This window comes from Drosophila ficusphila, unplaced genomic scaffold (assembly GCF_018152265.1).
Source record: "Drosophila ficusphila isolate 14025-0441.05 unplaced genomic scaffold, ASM1815226v1 contig_855, whole genome shotgun sequence".
In the NCBI taxonomy this organism is placed as follows: domain Eukaryota; kingdom Metazoa; phylum Arthropoda; class Insecta; order Diptera; family Drosophilidae; genus Drosophila; species Drosophila ficusphila.
This window is the reverse complement of record NW_025064807.1, coordinates 424,084-447,522: the sequence shown is the minus strand read 5'-3', so window position 1 is coordinate 447,522 and position 23,439 is coordinate 424,084. Positions and strand designations below refer to the sequence as shown.

General features: G+C 42.6%; 3 protein-coding genes across 4 annotated transcripts; 2 read left to right on the top strand and 1 right to left on the bottom strand.

The window, feature by feature from the left end:
* Window positions 1-42: 42 nt before the first annotated feature.
* On the top strand, window positions 43-2,415 carry LOC108100812. Its single transcript, XM_017204879.2, has 4 exons — window positions 43-207; window positions 278-306; window positions 393-786; window positions 863-2,415. The coding sequence occupies exons 3-4, from the start codon at window positions 642-644 to the stop codon at window positions 1,651-1,653; spliced, it is 936 nt and encodes a 311-aa protein (XP_017060368.1). The 5' UTR covers window positions 43-207; window positions 278-306; window positions 393-641; the 3' UTR covers window positions 1,654-2,415.
* On the bottom strand, window positions 1,649-12,165 carry LOC108100797 (dual specificity protein phosphatase CDC14A). Of its 2 annotated transcripts, none has more exons than XM_017204851.2 (7): window positions 11,636-12,165; window positions 7,992-8,107; window positions 7,650-7,915; window positions 6,496-7,166; window positions 5,707-6,435; window positions 5,158-5,496; window positions 1,649-4,072 (listed from the first exon to the last, which is right to left on the bottom strand). In XM_017204851.2, exons 2-7 carry the CDS (start codon window positions 8,047-8,049, stop codon window positions 2,983-2,985), a joined length of 3,153 nt encoding a protein of 1,050 aa, XP_017060340.1. In that variant the 5' UTR covers window positions 8,050-8,107; window positions 11,636-12,165; the 3' UTR covers window positions 1,649-2,982. The 2 variants fall into 2 exon arrangements, with proteins under 2 accessions (XP_017060340.1, XP_017060342.1); XM_017204853.2 differs by having other exon boundaries at window positions 3,430-3,554; window positions 11,636-12,163.
* Window positions 12,166-13,149: 984 nt separating this feature from the next.
* Window positions 13,150-23,095, top strand: LOC108100794 (laminin subunit beta-1). Its single transcript, XM_017204836.2, is given in 6 exon segments — window positions 13,150-13,485; window positions 16,224-16,301; window positions 16,579-19,427; window positions 19,688-21,571; window positions 21,573-22,356; window positions 22,781-23,095. Coding segments are annotated over 3 exon segments (5,367 nt in total). The 5' UTR covers window positions 13,150-13,485; window positions 16,224-16,301; window positions 16,579-16,718; the 3' UTR covers window positions 22,347-22,356; window positions 22,781-23,095.
* Window positions 23,096-23,439: the final 344 nt, after the last annotated feature.

Here is a 23,439-nt window from a genome sequence, read left to right as displayed (position 1 = left end):
ACTCTCGGGGGTGCTAACTCGTGTCAAAGTGACGTGTACGATTGTCTGTATTAATTCGGACGTTGAATTTTAAAAAAGTAATCTTAAAAATGGAAATGCTTCTAGCATCTTTCAATATTGTCATATTAGCTTACGTATGTTTATTTTTTCTTATCGGTGGTATTATAACAAAGGCCTCGGAGCTAACGAGTTTTGGGTTTCATTAAGGTAAGTCTCTGTCTACAGTCTAAATAAATTAAAATTATGCAGTAAAAAATTCTTCCCTTGTTTTTAAAAGGTTCTTTTAAAGGTATCTTCGATTTAAAGGTATGTATTTATTACAATTTTCTAAGTTAGGCGCATTTTATTGACCATATTAACCAATAATATTATTTGTTATTCTTTTCGTTTAGTTGACGTCCATATTTACAAAGTCGCCCTGCTACTAAGAATTGTTTTTAAAATTATTGATATCTAATTTTACTGTAATAGTTTTGAATTAGATATTCCTTAACTTCAAACTGTGACTTGCGACGCTCGTGACTGGCACCGGTTCGTGACTATCGCTGTCATCTCTATTAAGAAGTGCACTGGACAGCTATAAAAACGTCCATAGATATATTTTGTAAAATAACTGCTAGATAGACGTCACCCTTACACTAATGGAAAATAAATCAGCTGTCTCTGCTCTTCAGGAATTCTGCGCCAAGTCGAAGAATATTCCTCCAACGTATGATTATATCGATGGTGAAGACGGAGGATACGTTTGTAAAGTAGTTCTCATGGAAATTGAAGCCTACGGAAATGGTAAAATGACTAGACAAACAAATTTATTGATGTTAGCTTTGACTTTTTTTATTAATAAACATGTATCAAATTTTAGGCCGGTCAAAGCGTGACGCCAAACATCTGGCTGCCGCCAACATCCTGCGTAAAATCAGGAAACTCCCCGGCGTTGAAAGTTTGCTGGAGGAGTGTGAGACCAACACGGTGTCCGATCTGTGCGAGGAGCTTACCAACCTGAACCGGGATATGCTGAAGGAGCTGCGGGACTACTGCGTTCGCCACGAGATGCCGCTGCCCACTATCGAAATTGTCCAGCAGAGTGGCACTCCGAACGCCCCGGAATTCGTGGCCTGCTGCTCCGTGGCCTCCATTATTCGCTACGGAAAGTCGGACAAGAAAAAGGATGCTCGCCAGCGAGCAGCTATCGAAATGCTGGCTATCATCATGAACGAAGCGGATAATGGACGTACGGATAAAATGCAGGTGGTGAGTACGGATGGGAGCAACCTGGACGATGCTATGGAGGACCTTGAGGCGGAACGCCGGAAGAAGTTTAACACCTACAGGGAGCTTACAGAGGCCGGAAGTGTGGACAACTCGGGTCTGCGCCTCTGCGATCGACACAACTACTTCAAGAACTTCTATCCCGCCCTCAAGGAAGCTGCTTTCGAGGTCATCCGTTCAGACGATTACGTCACCACAAAGGATAAGACTTTAAGCATGTTGAGCGCCTTAAAGATTAGACCCTCGATCAGAACTCTGGAGTCGTCGTCGATGGAACCTCTGCTGTGTGTCGAGCTGAATTGCGCCTTCGACGTGGTCTTTGTGGCACTGGAAAGCAAGATCTACGACCAGATAATTGAGTACTTTAGCACAATGCTGATCTAGTTAATACCGTTTCCAATAAATATAACATTTATTTTTAACTAGTTCGGCTTACAAATAAGTAAACGTTCTCTTATTTACATTCTAAACAAGGTCAGATAATGCACATATTTCTCTTTAACTTACGACTTATTCTGCTAATACCATTGCCCACAGTAGAGGGTGTATAACGTGAAAAAGTAATTTGTTCAAGGTATTCTGTTAAACGTCTATGTTAACTTTGTACAATAATGATAAGGCAAACAAGATTGAAGCCAGATGCAATAGGGAAATCAAATGGCACTTTGACTTTTGAAAAAGGGGAGTTCCCCTTAATTCAGAGCGCTGTTTTCCGATACCAATGCTAATTAAATTTGATGAATCGTTAGGGACATGTAATCGTATTTAAGTAACTAATTGGAACATTTTAAAAGTTGAATGATTATTTTATACAATTAATTTTATACAAATTTCAATTGAACTTTCACAACTGCAATTACCATTAAAAAAAACGTTGAAAACCTTTGACCGGACTAAAAAGTGTAAAAAATTGAATATTAAGAAACAAGCCTACATATGTGATATCCTTTGATAAAAGGCAATATAAATACATCATAAAAAATCAAAATTGTAACCGGTACAATAAAAAATACTATTAGCTGGTTGAAATATGCCTTCATAAATTACACCAAAAGTTAAGTTGTTTTATACAAAACATGCTCTTTTATATAAGACTTACACAAATTTCGTAAAACTAATAAAATGTTACATCTAACTGTGAAATAATTATTAACCACATGTTTTCTAATTTATTTGTAAAGTTCGTAAAACTAAAAATAAATTTCAAAAATCATCTTTAAGATAATGCACATACATACAATTTGCACCACAATTACTTCAATTTGTTTCATTCATTCACGTTCTTAAATAAAAATAATAATTACACAAAAATTAAATACAGTTTGGGTCTTATCACTACGGTAACAATTTCATTTTGTAGTTCTTCAAATTTGGTCACTGTACAATGTTTGCTTGTAAAAAACGATGCCAAAATGGACCTTAAATTACGCCTGTTACAAAAATGCAAACAATTTTGGTTTTTGCACAATTTAAGCCATTTAATACAACAAATTTAATAGCATTGATAACAATTTCAAAAATTTGCCTACAAAAATGTAAGAGTATAAACGATATAGTACCTAAAGATTAATAAAATGTCTTCTAATCAAACACCAAATCTGATTGCATTGCCACTCCCGGAGGGAAATTGTGGGTGAATTGAGGAAACGGTGAATTTACTAGTCAAAATATAGTCTATATAACTAAAGGAAGCCAGGACCGGCCAGGATCGTCTCAGTAGCTGATCTTCTTGCGCAGCTTGAGGTTGGATTGCTGATGGTCCAGGGATTGCTGATGCTGATGCTGATTCTGCTGCTGCTGTCGTTCCCGATCCCTTTCGCTGGACACGCGACTCGTGCCGCGCCCCAGATGCTGGTGCCACTGGCTGGTGGATGGCGGTGCCGTGGGCGTGGGAATCCCCGAATTCGATGCGGACGTCGAGGCCGAGGATCCCGATTCCCCGAAGAGGCGGCGCGAGAGCTTGAAGCTGCCGCTGTTGCTGCTGCTGCAACTGTTGAACTTGCAATTGTTGTTGATGCTGCTGCTGCTGGCGGAGGGCGAGTGGTTGATGGAGCCGCCGGTGGCCGTCGCTGCACTGCCTCCGGATGATGATGCTGCTGTGGCCGCTGCTGCCGCTGCGGCCGCCGTCTTGCGCAACAGCTTCGTGTTGTACTCGTCGCTCTTGTCCTTGTCCAGTCGCGTCGAGCTGAGCGATCGCTTGTTCCGCTTGGCCGCACCGGCGACCAGGCTGTGCTCGATGATCGCCTGCAATTCGGCACTGCCACGCCCACTAAGCCGGCTTGTGTCTGCAGGAGGAGGTGTGGGAGTTTGATTATTGTTGAGGCTGGTTAACTTTGCTTTCGGCAGCGGATTGGAGTTGAGATCGAGCGTGGCGGATGCGGAGCGTGTGGCTATGTTAAGAGAGGCGGCGGCAGAAGAGGAGGAGCACCCACCACTGTTACCCAGGACACCCATTGTGGGTATCGCCGAAACGTCCCGATAATACCGAGCCGTCGCCACCGTGCACGGTTGCGTTTGTGCCGCCGCCGGAGCCGGTTCGCCGGCATTGGGACGCTGGTAACGGATCCGGGATCTCCCCCGGAGCGTCATGTGGTGATGGGACGTGCGGGCGGCGCTGCCACGCGTGGGCGGAATGGTGGCCGAGCTGCCGGCACCACCACTGCCGGACACCACGGGTATCTTGCTCTCGTTTATGGTGGCATACGGACGGAGCAGCTGCTTCTCCGCCGGCAGCATCGGTTGCTCCAGCTCCGCCTGCTGATGCTGCTGCTGTTCCGCCTTTCGCAGGTGCTTCAGTTCCAATCTGAACGAGAACGGAACCGAAAGCCAAGGGGGACAGGCGGAAATGGGACGAGAGAAGAGAAAGAGACAGAGAGAGAAAGAGAGATGGTGTACGGGTTACGGGTACAGTGTGAGTCCCAAAAACGCAACAGTCTTACTAAAAGAGGAGTAACGGAAAAAGCTTCGGAGTCCGAAGATTCTAATACCTTGCAGAGTTTGGTCACTTTATAAATAAATGAAAAAAATAAAAACAATTTCGAACATTTAAGAAATACAGATTAAGATAATATTTGATGAAACGTTTTATTTAATGACATGGAAGCTCTGCAAGGATACTTTTATAATATACCATGTGTACTCCATAATCCTTAACAAATATACACAACAAATAGAAGCAACGCAAACAAGGCCAAAACAAAGACAAAACGTTCGAAATAAATTTCGCAAGCTTTCGGCATAATTTCGATAATTTGGTGTTTATTATTTTTTTGCGCAACAATAAATATTTTTTTCAATTTAGGCATGCATTAAACATCAATGCAAAAAATGCTAAGTACAAACAAGAATAAAATTAAAACTAAATTAGCGACTAAACTAAGGGAAACGAATATTATTTTCGGGTTAGTTTTTGTGGTCAAACGGCATTCAATGTTAACTTGGTGCATTTTACAACTGAGGGGCAACTATTACATTAAAAATATTAAGTACTGTCGAACTTTTTAAAATCAAAAGTGAGTTAAATTCGAAAATATTTAACAAAACTGTTTAACAAAGAAGGTTCCCAAATACAAATATATTTTTTATTAGGTTTGAAATAACATTTCAGAATTCGTTTTCATTGCTGATAATTCGACTAAAAAAGTTACGACAGTACATAAAAAACCTAAAAATATTTACAATTGAAACGGGGGCTGTGTAAAGAAAAAGGAAAGTGCTTTGGAGGGCAACGAAAGTATAAATTAAGTACAACAAATTGCTAAAAAGCAGAGCCGCACACGGAACGAAATCAAATCCAATACAAATCCAACATAACGAGAATATTTTTCGAGGAGTTTTCGAGTCAAAGTGTTTTTTTTTCTGGGATTCGGGGCATTATCCTGTACTTACCTTTTGCTATAGATCGCCAAGCTGCGGGTGCGACTGCTCCCCGAACTGGCCAGAATATTGTTAGTGGTATTGTTGTTGTTGTTGTTATAGTTATTCAGGGAGTTGCTTAGATTACTGTTGCTGTTGTTGTTGTTATTATTATTGCTGCTAGTCCCGATACTGTTGTTGTTCAGATTATTGGCCAAAATGGCAGCTGCCGCAGTGCTCGTTGGCAAACACGAGGAAGTGGGTTGTCCGGCCTTCAAAGCAGCCATCGCTGGATTGCCAACCACTCCGTTGTTGTTATTCCGGAAGGGCTGCGATCGAGCTCTTGTGTGCCGCAGATTCGATTCCTGTTCGCTGTTGGAATGAATAAAGAAATATGAGTTAGTAGGAACAGCTTTACATGGTTCTTTTAGATAAAAGTACATATACCTAAACTTCATGTACAATGCATCAAATTATTGTTTACTTTGTAATACATAACTTTTTATATCAGATAACTTCTAAATAAATGTTCCTTTCTTAACTTAGTTCACTTAAAAGGCACTTAAAAGCCTTCTGACCCACCTGTTGCTATTAACATTAACTGATCGCGAGTGGTGCCTCCTTAAAGCCTTGATCTGGTTCAGCTTGTCGCCCTGCGTCTGCGCCTGCTTCTTCTCCAGCGCCGTTTGCGTCATCCTCACTGTGGAAGCGATGGTGTGACGAGCTGCCTCGAAGACACTTGCACTCGGCTTGCGCAACTTCTTCTCCGTGCAGCTGGCCACCTCGGGAGCAGGATACACCCCGGAAGCGGTACTCAGCCCACTTCGATTGGCATTGGGATTGACCAGACGCCTCAGGGATGTGGCTATAACCGTTGGCTTGTTCGCGGCCGAAGGCGACTTCCTGCGCCGTGTGGATATTGTATAGCTGGAGGACAGAGGCTGCTCGGCCGGCGCACTGAGCGTGTCCGTGTCGTTGTCATCGCTAACGTTGCAGTTGGGATCTTCGGCGGACTCGTACAAGGCTCGCTCGTCCTGCTCCAATCGCTGCTGCTCCGATAACTCCTCATCCGTCTGATCCGCACAAGCAGCATCCAAGGTGTCCTGGTCGTTTAAGTGCATGGTATCCACGCGTTGGGAAATGCCTTTCACGCGGGTTAAAAGCAGATCCATATGCTCCGCGGTATCGGAGGCAGCCGATGCCAGTTTGGCCTTCAGCTCCAGGCTGTTGATCCCGTACGTGTGCTTGAGGATGGGCAGCGTGGTGCGCCGGCGCATTCGTTCGCCCTCCGACCAAAGCCAGCTTTGTTTGCTAAACGAAGTATAAATAAATCGTTACTTAGGGATTCTTTTTCTTATAACAAACACTTACTCCTCCATCCACTGCTGCTGATGTCCAATGACCGATCCCGGCCGGCAGAGCCTCAACCAGGCAATGGACTCCAGGGCAGTGAACCCGTAGTGCTTCATTATATAAGCTCCAATCAGGCTGCCCGTGCGTCCCAAGCCCGCTTTGCAGTGGACCGCAATTGCTCCCTTCGTCGTCTCGCAGATGGAGAGAAACTTCTTCATGATCGCGTCGCTCGGCGTGCTGCCATCGATGAAGAACAGATCCTTGTGATCGAAGCCGGCGTTCTCAAAGGATGACGCGTGATAGACCTTGGCGTTCAGCCGAATCACCGTCGTGACATTATTATCCCGGAAGTAGCTAAAGTAGCGTTCGGGTGCATGGCACGGATATCCATTCGGCAGCGTTTTGCTCTTCTGATGCGGCCCGCAAAACGCTATAAACTTCTGCGGCACAATCCAGTTGAAGTCGCCATTCTCCACGCGCTCGAAATACTCGTACTCCTCAGCATCGAAGTCGTTGAAGTTGAAGAATCCCGCCTGCAATCCTTTGTGCACAGCATTTAGACAATCCAGCAGGGAAATCTTAAAGTTGCTGGGTCCATAGCTGGCGTCACAAAAGCGCGTGTAGGCAGGAATCTCGCCAGCGACCAGCGGTCGATACGCCTCCTGGGGCGTCTTGTTTAGGTAGATAATCTGGAAAGGTGAAAACCATTAGTTTAGGATTATTATCATTCATTTAGTGAACGCTTGAGAGAGTTAATCATGAAATTTTAAAAGGTTTTCTCTTGTTAAATGTAGTATTTTTATAATATATACATAATGAGTTCTGTTTTGTAAAACTCTGCCAATTAATATTCATCGTTCATTGCAATAAGCGATCTTTAAAATGTTATTAAGTGTGTAATTAGACAATGATATAAGTCAATATGACTGACTGTCTATGTTTTGTTGTTTGTTTGACATTGATTCATTGTTTTAGCTTTAAATTTTAAAATTACACTAAACAGAACAGCTTTTCAATAGTTTTGAATTTATCTACTTGTCTTTTAAAATTAAGTTTCTTTGAACTTTTATATTTATATTTCTTCTGTAACAACTAAACAATTTTAATAAATGATTATCATGTTCAAACGTCCACTTAAAATCAATAAAACTTTCAAGTCCAGGAGCACTTACTGCATACGAACCAATCAGGTAGGCCGCATTGAGTCGCTTGCCGGGATTCATGGAGGTGTAGTGAACTATTTTCTTGTTGGCATGGCACTTGGCGTTCAGCTTGGTGTTCAGCTTCATGCAGTATCTGTAGAGCATGCAGATGTTCAGGGGACCGAAGTCGTTGTAGAAGTTCTCGTAGATGAACTCCTCATCGATGCTGAAGTAGTGGGTATTAATCGTGTTCTTTGGCTTGATGTTCTTCTTGAAGGCCACAAAGTATAAACGGTCTGCAAACAGAATAGAGCACACAATAATCCACATCACTCAATGTCGGACTGTTAAATAAGTTCGTTGAGCTCCCACCTTCCTGCATCTCCGATGCACAGACCAGCAGATCCGAGTTGTCATCGTCCAACATCATGGCAAACTTTGGGGGCACGGAAACACGACACGGCAGAACGGCAACGACTGTTTGGCGACTGCAAAAACATTAAAAAAGATAAATTTATTATGGCTTTAATATCTCTCTGGGCAGCGGTAAAACTCTCGTCGAGCGTCTTGTCTTAAATCACTTCAGTCCAGCCCACACATTTCGGGATTTGAGCTTCCGCATGCTATTTCTTATTAGCAAATTTAATTTGTACTTTTGCTATTGGCATACCTATTATATAAGCTTCTACATACGGAGTATGTCAGATTAATAATATGTAATTCAGAGAAAGATAACAAATATTTAAATAACTTGATAAGAGATATGCATAAGCATCACAAAATCAAACATCTTTATCTCAAGATTTTGCAGTTTCAGATAATTTATCATAAATGGGTTTATTTGTTCCTACAAATCGCTTTTATTTAAATATTTGAGGTATAGGGCATTCTCAAGTCCGAGCCCCTATACAATACCATTTCATTTTAATGATTATTTCTCTCCATTTGATGGCAACAAATGCGCCCACACCGACCTGCACACGAAACCTGCCTTTGCCTTAATTGGATGGCAGTAAATGATGTTTTCCGCAAAGGGTGTTCTACATATATCCGTACCAGCGAGCACATATAACGTCTTTGGTACGTACACGTATCTATTGAGTGGAAACATGTGTTATGTTTGTCACTCTTACCAACTTTATGAGTGTCTGCCACCCGCTTTTTTCCGCTTTTTCCCCCCCTCCAAGCACAATTCCCTGCCTTATTTGCTCCACTTTTCCTGCCGTAACCGAATGTAGGTGATGGCTTCCATATCAATATGCATATTGCCATCAGTCAGGCACTCATTCTATCAAGTCGTCAGCTGGGCTGGCATCCGCAGTCCAATAAACAATGGAAAGGAAAAAGGCTGAGCCCCGAGGAAAACTCGAATGGGGAACACTCTAACGGGGAGTTGTTTCCAACTTCAAGAAAGTCACGTCTCTATGGAAATTTATTGAGAACAAAAGGGTGTACATGACATAATTTGCCGCGAGTTTATTGCACTAAGAGTTCATGTTAGGATATTTTAAATAAAGAGATTACGGCAGCAGGTATTTTAAAAGGGATATACATATGTATGTATGTTAAAAAATAAATTCAAAAAAAATTAAATGGTTTTCTCTTATCCACATAAATTTTATAAACCATTATAATCAAGGGTTTAAAGGGTTATAAACCAAAGCTAATGATAAACATTAACTAAAAATGCCTGATAATCAATAGCTAGAGTAAATCCCTTGGTTCCTTCCAAAAATTTCCACTTCAAGAGGCGTTCCCTCATTTTCCTACACAACACAAAATGTATTTTATTGGTCTGGGACTCGCTGGTGTTTACGATGTTGACCCATCATCAAAAGTGTTACGCACACAAATCCCCACACTATTACCCATATATGTATCCTAAGGACCACATGTAAATATTCGATTTTATGCAAATTCGTAACCTTTTCCATGTACCAGTACAACTAAGCAACGGTTGGCGTGCCTTTACTGAATTTCGGACCTGAGCTGGGACTACTATACAGTTAGTCCCTTTTATCCCCCAGTAAACCCCCCTCGCGGTACTTTATGCATTTCCTCTTCCTGGCTTTAAAGTTTAAAAGTCAAGAAGGCGAGAGCATTTTATGGCACATTTGCATGTCGGCTAAAGAGTTTCGCCCAGATCCAAACTTAGATTCCTATCGGGGTGCCAAAGGTATACCAGGTGTATTTTTAAGGTGTGAGGGTATATATCGCATGACATTGGGCGGACCTCGTCAAGCGGAAATGAAAATAGCTTGAGATATCAGGATATAGGGCAAGTCAGCCAAGCAAAAGAGGTGAAGAAAAAACGGATTAGTTGACTTGGTTTTCAGGCGTTATTTTGTTCGTGTAAAGTGTTATCGAAAAATGTGTATCTCGAGGACTATAAGAAATAGAGAACTAGTTTTAGTGACTATTAAAAATCATTATTAGCGTTTAATGAATATTCAACATACAGTAGAATCCTGTTATAACGACTCCGCTTATAGTGTCCGTCCGGATATTGCGACAAAAACTCGATGGCTTGATTGGTCCCCAGACAGACTTATACACTTAAATCCTTCGCTTAGTGCGCTTCCGGGTCTAACGACGAAAAATCGTCGGTCCCTTGAAAGTCGCTATAAGCGGATTCTACTGTATTCGTATATATTTATTGAATCCCAATTTCTTATGCATAGTTATTTTTGTTGTCCGTGCTTACACATTTTTACATTTTATTTTTATGAATGTTCTTAAAAAAATTAAATTAAAGGTACCATTAAATTACATTTCTAAAAAGATCATCAGTTTAAAACTTTTTGATCTTCTATATACATATGTAAATTTACGACAAGCGTGCCAAATGTTTTTATTTACAAGACCGAATGTTTGGTTTGCCATTGTACACCACTTTTGTGATTCAGTGGCGCCATCTAGTTATGATCGCAACAAAATTTTAAAATCTAACTGTGAATTGATTGTGTGTCGAGTCTCCAAGATTCCTCCCTTTCTTCCTTTCACATAGACATTACTTGCCTTTTGAAGCTGAATCAAAGATCATTTCTAAATATAGCGGGAATATGCCATTTACTACTTTCATCTCTTTCCCTCATTCATGACTTTTTAAGTTGACAGATATTCCTATGCACTACACTACAACTCCCACGTGACGATAACAAAACATATCAGAGAAATACACTCGACACACATATCTACAAGTACTATTATATACATATGTACATATATAAATACATTTGGGCTTATCTGCTTCCGAGCTGCACATAAAAAAGTAAACATAAAGTCTGATAGAAAGCAACCTTCTCCTCATCCAGTTGGAAATTGAGACCTAGAGATCTGGGCTAGGCCCTCTGGTTGGTCATTAAAAACAATGGTCAAACAAACAAGTTTTTCAAATGACGTCACCAGGAATGACAACAAAAGGCGGTTTAAAAATAAAAAGCAACGTCAATAGTATGTTTCTTTTTAGCCAAGTTAGTTAGTTGGTTGGAATTGAAGCGCGGTGTTTAGAGATTTTGCCGCGCTCGCATACCACAACAAAAACACAACGCACACACATTCGCGTGGTGATTACAACGGCAACAGCATTCACCTGCAGCCCCTCCCCCATACCCCACCCACTTTTCAAGCGCATGCGCTGGCTCTCTCAAAAGCTGCTCTCTCGCTCTCTCTGTAGCTCGTTTACACTTGTGCTTTGGCGGCTTTTCTATATGCTTCTCACTCTTTTGCTGTCTGGTATTTTTGTTGGTGTTTGGGTATAAATAAAAGCAACCAACGCATTTTGCTACTAAAAATCCATAGAAATCGAAAAATAACACTGTGATGTACTTTGTACTGCGTAATCAAGTTTTGGGTAAAAATTTCTGGACTATTTTCTTGGCTCTACCCGAAAATAGTATTAAACGAAGGTGGGGAAGGGGAAGAGAGAGTCGTTACAGTTACACAGTTTTTGTTGGTACGTGGCTGAAGAAAGTATTCAATGGGGGAATAGTGGGATAAGAAGGGGAAGAACTCACCCAAATTGTGGTTTCACACTATTGTTGTTGTTATTGTAGGATCTGTTTTGTATGGATATTCACAAATCGGGGGAAAGGGGAAGACGACGTTTTGGGGGAGGCAGCAACAGCAGCAGCAGCTAATAACACCCACACCACACTCTGCATAACACTTTTAAATTTGGACGAATTTAACTCTGTGGACTATCAGTGTTTTTTTGTACGGTTTTTGAACGAATTTTGTCAGCGAATATTCCACATCGAATTTTGTGTCTGTCTGTCTCTGTCTTTTTAGGTTGACAACATTCTCAACACGAGCTTTTGCACTTTTCTTCCATTCAAATATCTTAACGAAAAACGGAAAATACGCACTAAGTGGACAAGCTTTCAACCGCTATAATTCCAAAACTTCAAAATAGTTTTTCACGCCAAAAATATCATTGTAATTTTTGTTTCCCGGCGATTTATGTATTTTCAGGTTCCGGAGTGGAGCCCAACGATTCGAGCAGTTGGAAATTTGGGAGCGTTATGAGCGCGATGTTAGCCCCTCTTTTTAGTGCTGGCAAGTCAAGCTATCGATAATTCTTATTATATTCTCTCTTTTCCGTTACATTTGGAGAAGTATGGATTTTTACCGTACAACGATACGGGCATATTTGTGGCTTGTAGCCCGTTAAAACTTTAAGCTTCGATATAAAAAGTATAACAATGTTTCGTGATACACCATTTTTTTAAGATCTTGTTAAAAAAGCCCATAAAAATTTGAGGAAGAAAATATAAAAAAGCTACCCATTCCATCTAAAAACATATTTTAAGACCCAAAAACTTTCTGTAACTAATTCGGTGGAAATTCTAAATCTAATTAAAATAAATAATAAATGTAGCTAGTTGAATAAGCTAAAAACTTTTTAGGAATTACGTAACTACTTTAATTTGCATTTCTATTTAATTTAAGCGCAGGCACACGACGAAATGCTGTTTCTTATTAGATTAGGACCAACATCGTTTATTTTAAAATGGTAAGAAAATTGTAGTTTTTAGCTAGTTTTTAGAATTTGGTTAAGCCGAAGAATTCGAAACTATTAATGAGTAAATTTTCGAAAAAAACGATTTATCCTTTTTTTTTTATTTACATCTAATGTACAACCTCTGTTATTTACATAGATAAATTTAACAGAGTGCATTTCTATGTAAATATTTATGTATGCACCTATATTTTCAAGAGATAATGAGGTACAAATCTTCTCTCTCGCGCTCTGGCTGTTTTTTTATTCGCTCTCTTTCTTCCTCTCTCTCTCTCTCTCTCTCTCTCTCTCTCGTAGTCTTCGGGATCACTTGTTGCATTCACCGTAAGTATAGTGAACGGACTCATGATAGAATAAGTACTTACTGTTTCTACTTATTCTACCAATAACAGACTGACGGAGCCGACGATACTACCTTATACTCTACCATGTTGCTGAGATTGAAGGGTATGTGCGAGTACGATTTCCACTGAAGTTTTCATCCTCCACTGTGGTACTCACTTGTGGACTCATTCTCGATTTTGGATCTCTCGCGATCAGACGTTTTTGGAGTCGGCACGGATCGAATCGGTCCCCAGTTTCGCCGCCCCAACTCTTGGAATTTTTATTCCGATTGTCTTGGAAAACATCTTCGCCGCGAGCGTGTGTGTATGTGAGTGTGCTGTGTGTGGAGTTTATAAAAAGAAGTTGAAAAGTGTTTGCCGCATCAACAAAAATAAAAACACCCAAGTCGTGTGTTTGTTGTTTTGTCTGTATAACAGAAATTTTCATTTTTTGGAACTTCACATCCAGTCATCGCCGAAGGAGTAGATATAGATGCACGATCTGTAGCTTCAAAAAATTGCGGTAAGTAGTGAAACCTCATAGAATAGATTAACAGTTAGATAGTTGGATCCACGCGGAGTTTTACGCAGTTTTTCAACAGCTGCAGTCTCCCCTTCTCCATCGCTCCTTGTCTATCTCTCCCTCTCTTTCTTGAGGTTATCTTGTGGCCTGTTTTTGTTGTTACTTGCGTACTTCTATTTTTCTCCTCCTTCGCATCCGCTGTTGATGTTTTTGTTGTTGTTGTGGCATACTGCCGCTTTTTATCGTCTCTCTGTTTATGTGTGCTTAAAACTCGAGATAACTCCCAAAGAGTCAAAAAGGGCAAAACAGTTTTGCAGAGTTTCACTTAAGATTTTCTTTATGTTTTAGTTAAAAGGGATTAGAAACCAAAGAAGAAAAAGTTAAAAAAAATTATGTGATTTTTATATACAATTTAATTTTTTTTAAATGTTTATATATTTTGACAAATAAATTTGTTTTTTGTTTTTTTTTTTATAAAAATAGTTCTAAAGCATTGTACAATTTTTCGGAATATTTGAAATGGGTTTGAATTTGAACTTTTGGTTAAAAGTTATTTTTATTGCACTCAGAGGATTTAATCGCAAATCTCTAATTTCTTATCTGTCCAAAAGTGACTTCATGTCACAAAAGGCAAAGAAAACTATAAATGTACGATGACTTGGCTAGAGCATATTTGTAGATTAAGCAAACATACCCGTTACATATAGAAACATGATGCCATGCGGCGGCAACCCAACGACTGCATGTGGACGCAAAAAGTGCATTGCCAAGCTGATTTTCTTTATATCAGTGACAATGGGACTGGCTAATTAAAATGTGAGCCGGGCCTGTCGCCTTGAAGCAGATGTGCAGCCGACGAATTAATTTATCTAGATTGGATTGCGGACTGTGGGTAGAAAGGATTTAGTCGTTGGGGGTCTAATTATAGCCGGACTATCGCAGGCTGATCTCATACTTAGACGTTAGTCTTCCACAACATGTGTGCTCCAGACTGAGAATTGAAATTCGGGGCTGGGGTTGGCGATGGAATGGTGCATATGTCTACAGTACACACAAACAGTGGTCAGTGGCAAAGAAAGATTTCGTTTCGTAAAGTTTTAGTTCTATTGAGAAATAATCTGTAAGCAAGATAAAATAATACTTAACAGCGGGTTATTCCTTTTAAAATTCCATGAATTCATTGCGGAATCACAGAAGAATTTCCTTTAGGTTATTCTTAAAAAATCTAATAAAATATTTCATATTTCCATTGATCACTGTATGAAGTCATATTGGTATTAATGTGGTCAAATAAGCTGTGCGCCTTGATGAAATTGGAAATATAAACATCATCTCCCGGCGAAACTAAGAAAACATGAGCCCCAGCAATTGTGTGAGCAAATTTTTATGAACTGGCCATAGACATACAAAAAGTCATCTGTACGAATTCAAAATACATACTTATATATACAGACCCCCACACTAAGATACACACCGAATGAAGTCGAGAATCGTGGAGCGCTCCACTGCCGCTCCATTATTTGCCCGCTCATACAAACTCATACATACATACATTGTATGCCTGGTAAATTTACGTTTTGTTCTTTGCTTATTTGTTTATTTGCCAGTTTCCTCGGCGGCAAAGCGAACGAAAACGAAATTAACCATCGGACAAATAGCAAACAAAAAAATTAAAACCCCCACAAAGTAATTAAGAGTGGAGTATAGTAAAGTTCCCAGTGGAGAGCTCTAAAGGAACAGGAACAGTATCTGTGAATGAACTCTTATCGGGCCAGTTGAAATTATGAAATATGTATTTTTAGAACCGGGAGCGTTTTAATGTTTGGGTCTAGAAATTGTGTTTGGATTGGCCGGCGGCGCTTGAAAACTTTGGTGGCTTATCTTTTCGACTCTCAGCACAGTTTTCGATTTCGACTTGACTTTCCCCTGCCTCCGTTGCGGGATCTTCTGATAAGAACATAAAGACCAATGGCTTTAGAACGACAGGTTTGGGAATTTTAAAAAATGAGGTCTGGGAATTATTAGTACCTGATTGGTTGTACATATTGTACATATTTACGTAGTTGGTCTTAATAGGGCCCTTGTCATATAAACTATTCTCTATTTTAAGGATTTTGTTTTAACATGTTCTTTTGAAGTAAAAATATTATTTCAATTTAAACAAAAACCAAAAATTTTATTGATTTGAAGTTGAGAATCTTTACGTAAAAGGAAATTAAATCAGATCCTATATAAGGAACTTCTTCTTTATTTTATTCGTAATTAAAATTAGCGATTTGACTCGTTTTACTTTTAAACGCTCCCCTTAAAATATAACTTATTAAACAAACTTGAAATCCCAGCAAGTGTTCTTATTTGAGAGTCTCTCGTACTATAAGTGAAAACTGATAAAACGAAGATCCAACGCACCAGGCAACAACGAATAAAACATTAACATTATCGGTACTATAGCATGCGAGTAGTCGCATTGACGATAATGGGATCCATTCATTTTCAGTTTCAGTTTCAGTTCAAGACTCAGACCTCAGTTTGTGCGTAAGATTCGTTGGGCGCGGATGCCTTTTTTTATTGGTACGAGACGAAAATAAATCTGATTTTTCTGCTTTTGTTTTGTTGAAAATTAGAGCATCTCGGCTGATAAGCAGTTCACAGTGAGGGCAAAAACGAGGAGTTTGTTTAGTGGCTAAACATTAAAACGAAACGAATATAACTAATAAAGAATATATTGTTTCTTTCAGCTGCGGGTTATGTTGAAAATTAACAGCATGAACGAATAAAAATTGACAAAAAGGAAGGGAAGAAGAAGAAGTGGTCAAGTAAGTAAAAAAGTTATTTCTTACATGTTGTCTTTATTTATTTAAAAGTGTAAAAGTTTTCTATAAAAATTTGCATCATACATTTATCAAAACAATCTATATTTAAAAAAAAATTTTTTTTTTTTACTTTATAAGAAAATTTCGTTTTAATTCTGATAAGAAAACTAATTGTGTGTTCACATTTTGATTTTTAAATTGCTCAAAGTACTGGTTTCACCAAACCTTTTTGAAGTTCTACTGAACAAATTAAATTAATTTCTTAATTACATTTTTATAGATTTTTCCAGGGAGGATCACGTGGCTGAGTGTAAGAGATCCCCACAAAAACGAACGAAAAGAAAGAAACTGATTAAAGTCCCGGCCGGAAGTGCCCAGTGGAACGCGACCCCAACAACACAGAGAGAGAGCCAGATCGAGATGCTGGAACTGCGGCTTATCGTGGTCATTGTGCTCGGCCTGCTCGTCGGCCAGTTGGGCCCAGTGGATTCCCAAAGACCGCCCCAGCATGGAAGACGCGACCGTCCGAAGTATCCGCCAAACAAGTTCATCAAGACGCATCCCTGCGAGAGGTCCTCGTGTTACCCGGCAACGGGTAATCTCCTCATCGGCAGGGAGAACCGACTAACTGCCAGCTCCACTTGTGGTCTCCACTCGCCGGAGCGATTCTGCATCCTGTCCCATTTGCAGGACAAGAAGTGCTTCCTCTGCGACACGCGGGAGGAGACCAAGCACGATCCCTACAAGAACCATCGCATTGGACAGATCATCTACAAGACGAAGCCGGGAACCAATCTGCCCACCTGGTGGCAATCGGAGAATGGCAAGGAGAATGCCACCATTCAATTGGATCTCGAGGCGGAGTTCCACTTTACCCACTTGATCATAACCTTTACGACCTTCCGACCCGCGGCCATGTACATCGAGAGATCCTTTGACTTTGGCGAGACGTGGCATGTGTACAGATATTTCGCTTACGACTGCAAGGAATCCTTCCCGGGAGTGCCAACTGTCCTGGTGAACATCACCGATGTGATGTGCACATCGAGGTATTCCTCCGTGGAGCCCTCGCGGAATGGCGAGGTGATCTTCAGGGTGCTGCCTCCGAACATCAATGTGACGGATCCGTATGCGGAGCACGTGCAGAACCAACTGAAGATCACGAATCTCCGAATTCACATGACCAAGCTGCACAAGCTGGGCGACAATCTACTGGACAGCAGGCTGGAGAACGAGGAGAAGTACTACTACGGCATCTCGAACATGGTGGTTCGAGGATCGTGTTCCTGTTACGGTCACGCCTCCCAGTGCCTGCCACTGGATCCCACTTTCACGCAGGCGGACAATGAGGATGGCATGGTGCACGGTCGCTGTGAATGTACCCACAACACCAAGGGAATGAACTGCGAGTACTGCGAAGACTTCTTCAACGATCTGCCGTGGAAACCGGCCTTTGGAAAGAAGACGAATGCCTGTAAGAAGTGCGAGTGTAACGACCACGCCGTGAGTTGTCACTTCGACGAGGCCGTGTTCACCGCCTCCGGATTGGTTTCCGGCGGAGTGTGCGACAATTGCCTACACAATACCCAGGGACAGCATTGCGAGGAGTGCATGCCGTTCTTCTACCGCGATCCCGAGCAGGACATCCGATCGGATAGCGTTTGCCAGCCCTGTGACTGCGATCCCGATGGTTCGTTGGATGACGGCATCTGCGACTCTGTAAACGATCCGGAGAACGGAGCCATAGCCGGAGCTTGCCACTGTAAGACCTTCGTCAAGGGACGTCGTTGCAATGAATGCAAGGATGGCTACTGGAACCTTAACCCCAATAATCCCGAGGGATGCGAAGCCTGTACTTGCAACATCCTGGGCACCGTGAACAATTCCGGTTGCGTAATGCGCACCGGTGAGTGCAAGTGCAAGCAGTACGTCACGGGCAAGGACTGTAATCAATGTATGCCGGAGACCTATGGTCTCTCGGAATCTCCCGAGGGTTGCTCTCTGTGTAACTGCGATGCTGGAGGTTCCTACGATAACTACTGCGATGTGATCAGTGGGCAATGTCGCTGCAGACCCCACATGACGGGAAGATCTTGTTCGCAGCCGAAACAGAACTACTTCATTCCCCTGCTCACGGAAGTCCACGAGGCCGAGGTGGTGGACGAGTGCATTTCCTATGGTCCTAATGGAAACTGCAGCCTGGTGGCTGAGAATCCGGATGGCAGCTTCACGGGCATCGGTTTCACCAGGGTTCCTGAGAACTCAGAAATCGTCTTCACCGTCGGCGATATTCCCCGATCCATGCCATACGATGTGGTTATTCGTTATCAGACCACTTCTCGCGGAGATTGGGAGGATGCCTTCATCACGTTGGTGAGGCCCGACCAAGTGGATCCCAATGGAGAGTGTGGAGAATTGGCGGCTGCCAGTTCTTCGGAGACCAGGATTCCATTCTCCCTGCCCGATCGCAATCGCCAGGTGGTGGCGTTGAATGAAGTTTGCCTGGAGGCCGGAAAGGTTTATAAGTTCCGAATTTACTTCGAGCGCAGGCGTCACGACGGAGACAGTCCCACTGCCACTATCCTCGTGGACTCCCTGACACTCATTCCCCGCATCGATGTGACGCCCATCTTCCAAGGTTCCGAACTGGCCGACATTCGCAGGAAGGACTACGAGAGATACAACTGCAACTACTCCTTGTACGACATGAACTACAAGACTGATCAGAGGTGCCAGCACCTGGACAACATTGTGAGCATCTACGTCCACGACGGAGCCAGTATGTGCAATTGCAACCCCACGGGATCGCTGAGTAAGGTGTGCGAGTCCAACGGAGGCTACTGCCAGTGCAAACCGAACGTGGTGGGCAGGCAGTGCGACCAGTGTGCCCCGGGCACCTACGGCTTCGGACCCGAGGGCTGCAAGGCCTGCGACTGCAACAGCATCGGTTCGATGGACAAGAACTGCGACCTGATCACCGGCCAGTGCCAGTGTGCGCCGAACACCTACGGAAGGGAGTGCAACCAGTGCCAGCCGGGGTACTGGAACTTCCCCGACTGCCGGGTTTGCGAGTGCAACGGTCACGCGGCGCAGTGCGATCCCATCCGTGGAACCTGTCTGGATTGTCAGGTAAGGAAAGAGGCTATAAGAATTACAAATAAGAAGATTCTTATTAGAAGGATGCATTTAGAATTCAATATAAATCAAACAGACTTACTAACAAAGTAACTAAGAGCATTTAACAATTTGCAATCGTTTTCAAAGTTTTATTAAAAACAACGTTGAGTACTTATTAAAAACAGAACCTTCTTTTCAATGGCTTCAAAAACTGAAGACTTATTTCACTGTTTGAAGTTTTACATTACAACTATGTTTCTTTTTACCACCAGGACTCAACGACGGGCTTCAGCTGCGACAGTTGCCTGGACGGATACTACGGAAACCCGCTGTTCGGCAGCGAGATCGGATGCCGACCCTGCCGCTGTCCTGAGACGGTGGCCAGTGGAATGGCCCATGCGGATGGCTGCTCCCTGGACACGCGGAACAACAACATGCTGTGCCACTGCCAGGAAGGATATGCGGGATCTCGTTGCGAGATCTGTGCGGACAACTTCTTCGGAGTGCCGGACAACGGGGGAACCTGCTCGAAGTGCGAGTGCAGCAACAACATCGATGTCTACGACACAGGAAACTGCGATCGCGAGACGGGAGCTTGTCTTAAATGCTTGTACCAGACGACCGGAGATCACTGTGAGCTCTGCAGGGATGGATTCTTCGGGGATGCCTTGCAGCAGAATTGCCAGCAGTGCGAATGCGACTTCCTGGGAACCAACAAGACCATTGGTCACTGCGATCGCTTCACGGGTCAGTGTCCTTGCTTGCCGAACGTGGAGGGTGTGCGATGCGATCAGTGTGCCCTGAACCACTGGAAGATTGCCTCCGGCGAGGGATGCGAGAGCTGCAACTGCGATCCCATAGGAGCTCTCCACGAGCAGTGCAACTCGTACACCGGTCAGTGCCAGTGCAAGCCAGGATTCGGAGGCAGGGCGTGCAACCAGTGCCAGGCTCACTACTGGGGCAATCCCAACGAGAAGTGCCAGCCCTGCGAGTGCGATCAGTTCGGAGCCGCCGACTTCCAGTGCGATCGGGAGACGGGTCATTGTGTGTGCCACGAGGGCATCGGTGGCTACAAGTGCAACGAGTGCGCTCGGGGTTACATTGGTCAATTCCCGCACTGCTCGCCTTGTGGCGAGTGCTTCAACAACTGGGACTTGATATTGAGTGCCCTGGAAGACTCTACCGCAGCCACTATCCTGCGAGCCAAGGAAATCAAGCAAGTGGGAGCCACAGGAGCCTACACATCGGAGTTCAGCGAACTGGACAAGAAACTGCAGCACATCAGGAACCTGCTACAGAACACCTCAGTCAGTCTGGTGGACATCGAGAGGCTGGATTCGGAGACCAATACCCTCAGGCAGCAGCTGCAGGCTTCTCATGGCAGATTGAGCGAAACCGAAAGAAATCTCGATGACATCTACAACTCGCTGAGTTTGTCGGGAGTTGAACTGGAGGGTCTGCAGAACCACTCGAGGTTGGTGCAGCAACTGTCCAAGGAACTCAAGGAAAACGGCATTCAACTGCAGGAGTCGAATATCGAGGGAGCTTTGAACCTTACACGCCACGCTTACGAGAGGGTTAGCAATCTGTCGACCCTCAAGGACGAAGCCAATGAACTGGCCTCCAATACGGACAGAAATTGCAAGAGAGTCGAAACGCTTTCGAACAAAATCCAAGCCGAGGCAGAGGGATTGGCCAACAACGACAAGAGTATTGCCGACTATCGCGATGAGTTGACATCGCTGACCTCTCAAATTCCCGAGCTTAACAACCAGGTTTGCGGCAAGCCAGGCGATCCCTGCGATAGTTTGTGCGGAGGAGCAGGATGTGGCCATTGCGGTGGATTCCTGTCCTGCGAACACGGCGCCAAGACTCACGCAGTAGAAGCTCTTAAAGTAGCCAAGGATGCCGAGGCAGCCATCACCCTGAAGAAAGATCAAGCAGATCAAACTATTAGGGCACTCACCCAGGCCAAATTGAATGCCTCCGAGGCGTACGAGAAAGCCAAGAGGGGTTTCGAGCAATCCGAGCGTTACTTGAATCAAACCAATGCCAACATCAAACTGGCTGAAGATCTTTTCACAGCCGTCAACGATTTCCAGGAGAACAAGACAGCTTCCCCGGCAGAAAGCAAGCAATTGGCACAGGAGACTCTCGGATTTGGATCTGAAACTGGAACCCAAAGAGATTGAGTCTCTGGGAGCGCAGATCAACAACGCTGTCTCATCGCTGAAGAATGTGGAGTCCATTATCTACAAGACTAGACCAGATTTGGACAGGGTCAATAACCTGCAGAGCACTGCCAATGTCACGAAAGAAAAGGCCAATAAAATCCTGGACGACGCCAAATCGGTGGTGGAGAATCTAGCGGCGGCAGATGAGTCGCAGGGAAAAGCCCAGGAGGCCATTCAGCAGGCCAACAGCAATATTGAGCTCGCCGGCCAGGATCTGGAGAAGATCGATGAAGAGACGGACTCCGCGGAGGCTCCGGCCAACAACACAGCCCAGCAGGTCGAGGAATTGGCCAAGAAGGTTCAGCGTCTGCAGAACAATATTGTGAAGAACGATCGCGACGCCAAGGAAATCACCAAGGAGGCGGGTCGCGTCAAACTGGAGGCCATGAGGGCCCGCGGAGAGGCTAACAATCTGCAGTCGGCAACGAGCGCCACCAACCAGACCCTCACAGATCGAGCAAGTCGCTCCGAGAGCGCTCGTGAAAGAGCCAAGCAGCTCCTCCAGAGGGCCTCCAAGCTGACCGTTGACACCAACGCCAAGCTGAAGGACCTGAACGATCTGCAGACCGTCTACCATAGCAAAAACCAGCAGCTGCTCCAGCTGCAGGACGAGATTGCCCCCTTGAACGATCTGCTCGTCAAGTACAACTCACATATTAAGGAGCGGGCGTCGCACTACAGGCAGTGCTACACGTAGATCGAGAAAAGTAAGAAAACGATTCTTTTATTATTATTATTATTATATTATACATATATTAAATTATAAGGTTTCAAATACCTTAGAAATACATGTCAACAAAGTTTGCGTGTAATAAGGAGGTTTAAATGCCATGTTGGAGTGGTTAAAAATCAACTCAAAGTGTCTTCAAAATTCTTTTAATATAGGGTTTCCATAAAAATCAATATTAACTTGTTATAAACTTTTGCTTCGATAAAATTTATTTATATTCACTAATAAAAAAAAAACAATACTTAAATTCTTATATCAATGTAAAAACTAACGTTATAACCATGTTCTGGTTAATTTGCATGATCCACATTTTAATTTTTTTTAAACAAAGCTAACTCTGGATAAAACTATTTATTATAAAACTATTTCGCAATATTATTAAATTTTTAATTTATTTTCAGATTTCTCTGCGCGGCCATTTTAAATGCCATATTCATGAACAAATAAGCAAACTGCGAACTACGAGAATCAAATAAACAACTACAACAGCAACAACTAGGAAGGCAACAGTTATTATGTAACCACTGTTAAGTTACCGTTACGTTTTGTACTCTAAGCGAAAACCAACACTGCAATGTTAATTTTAAAAATTGAGCGAAAGAAATCGATGCCTTCATTTTTAATGTGTACACTGAGCTAAGTTTTTCTTACACTACTCCTATTACCATTTTGTAATGCAATTAATGTAATTAAATAAAACTACTTAAATGTGGAAATGTCTTGTATTCGTTTGAATTTCGAAAATGAGAGAAAAACAAAATGGATGCTTTAATAGAGAGCGACAGGTGAGAGTATTTTAGTAGTACAGTTGAGCTTTTTGAAAATGTTTTTTTTAAAGCAGTTAAATTTATTTATTGGGTTTCGTTACACCTAATTTGATTTTATTTTTATTTATTTTTAGAATATTTCATGGGTCCTCATTCCTCCATTTAATTAAAAAATAATATGAATTGAATCCTAAAAATTGTAATTATTCTGAGTGAAACTTTCTTTTCAAATTTTGTATGAATAAAAAATATTTAAATTTAAAAAAAGTAGATGTTTAGAACATTTTACTGTG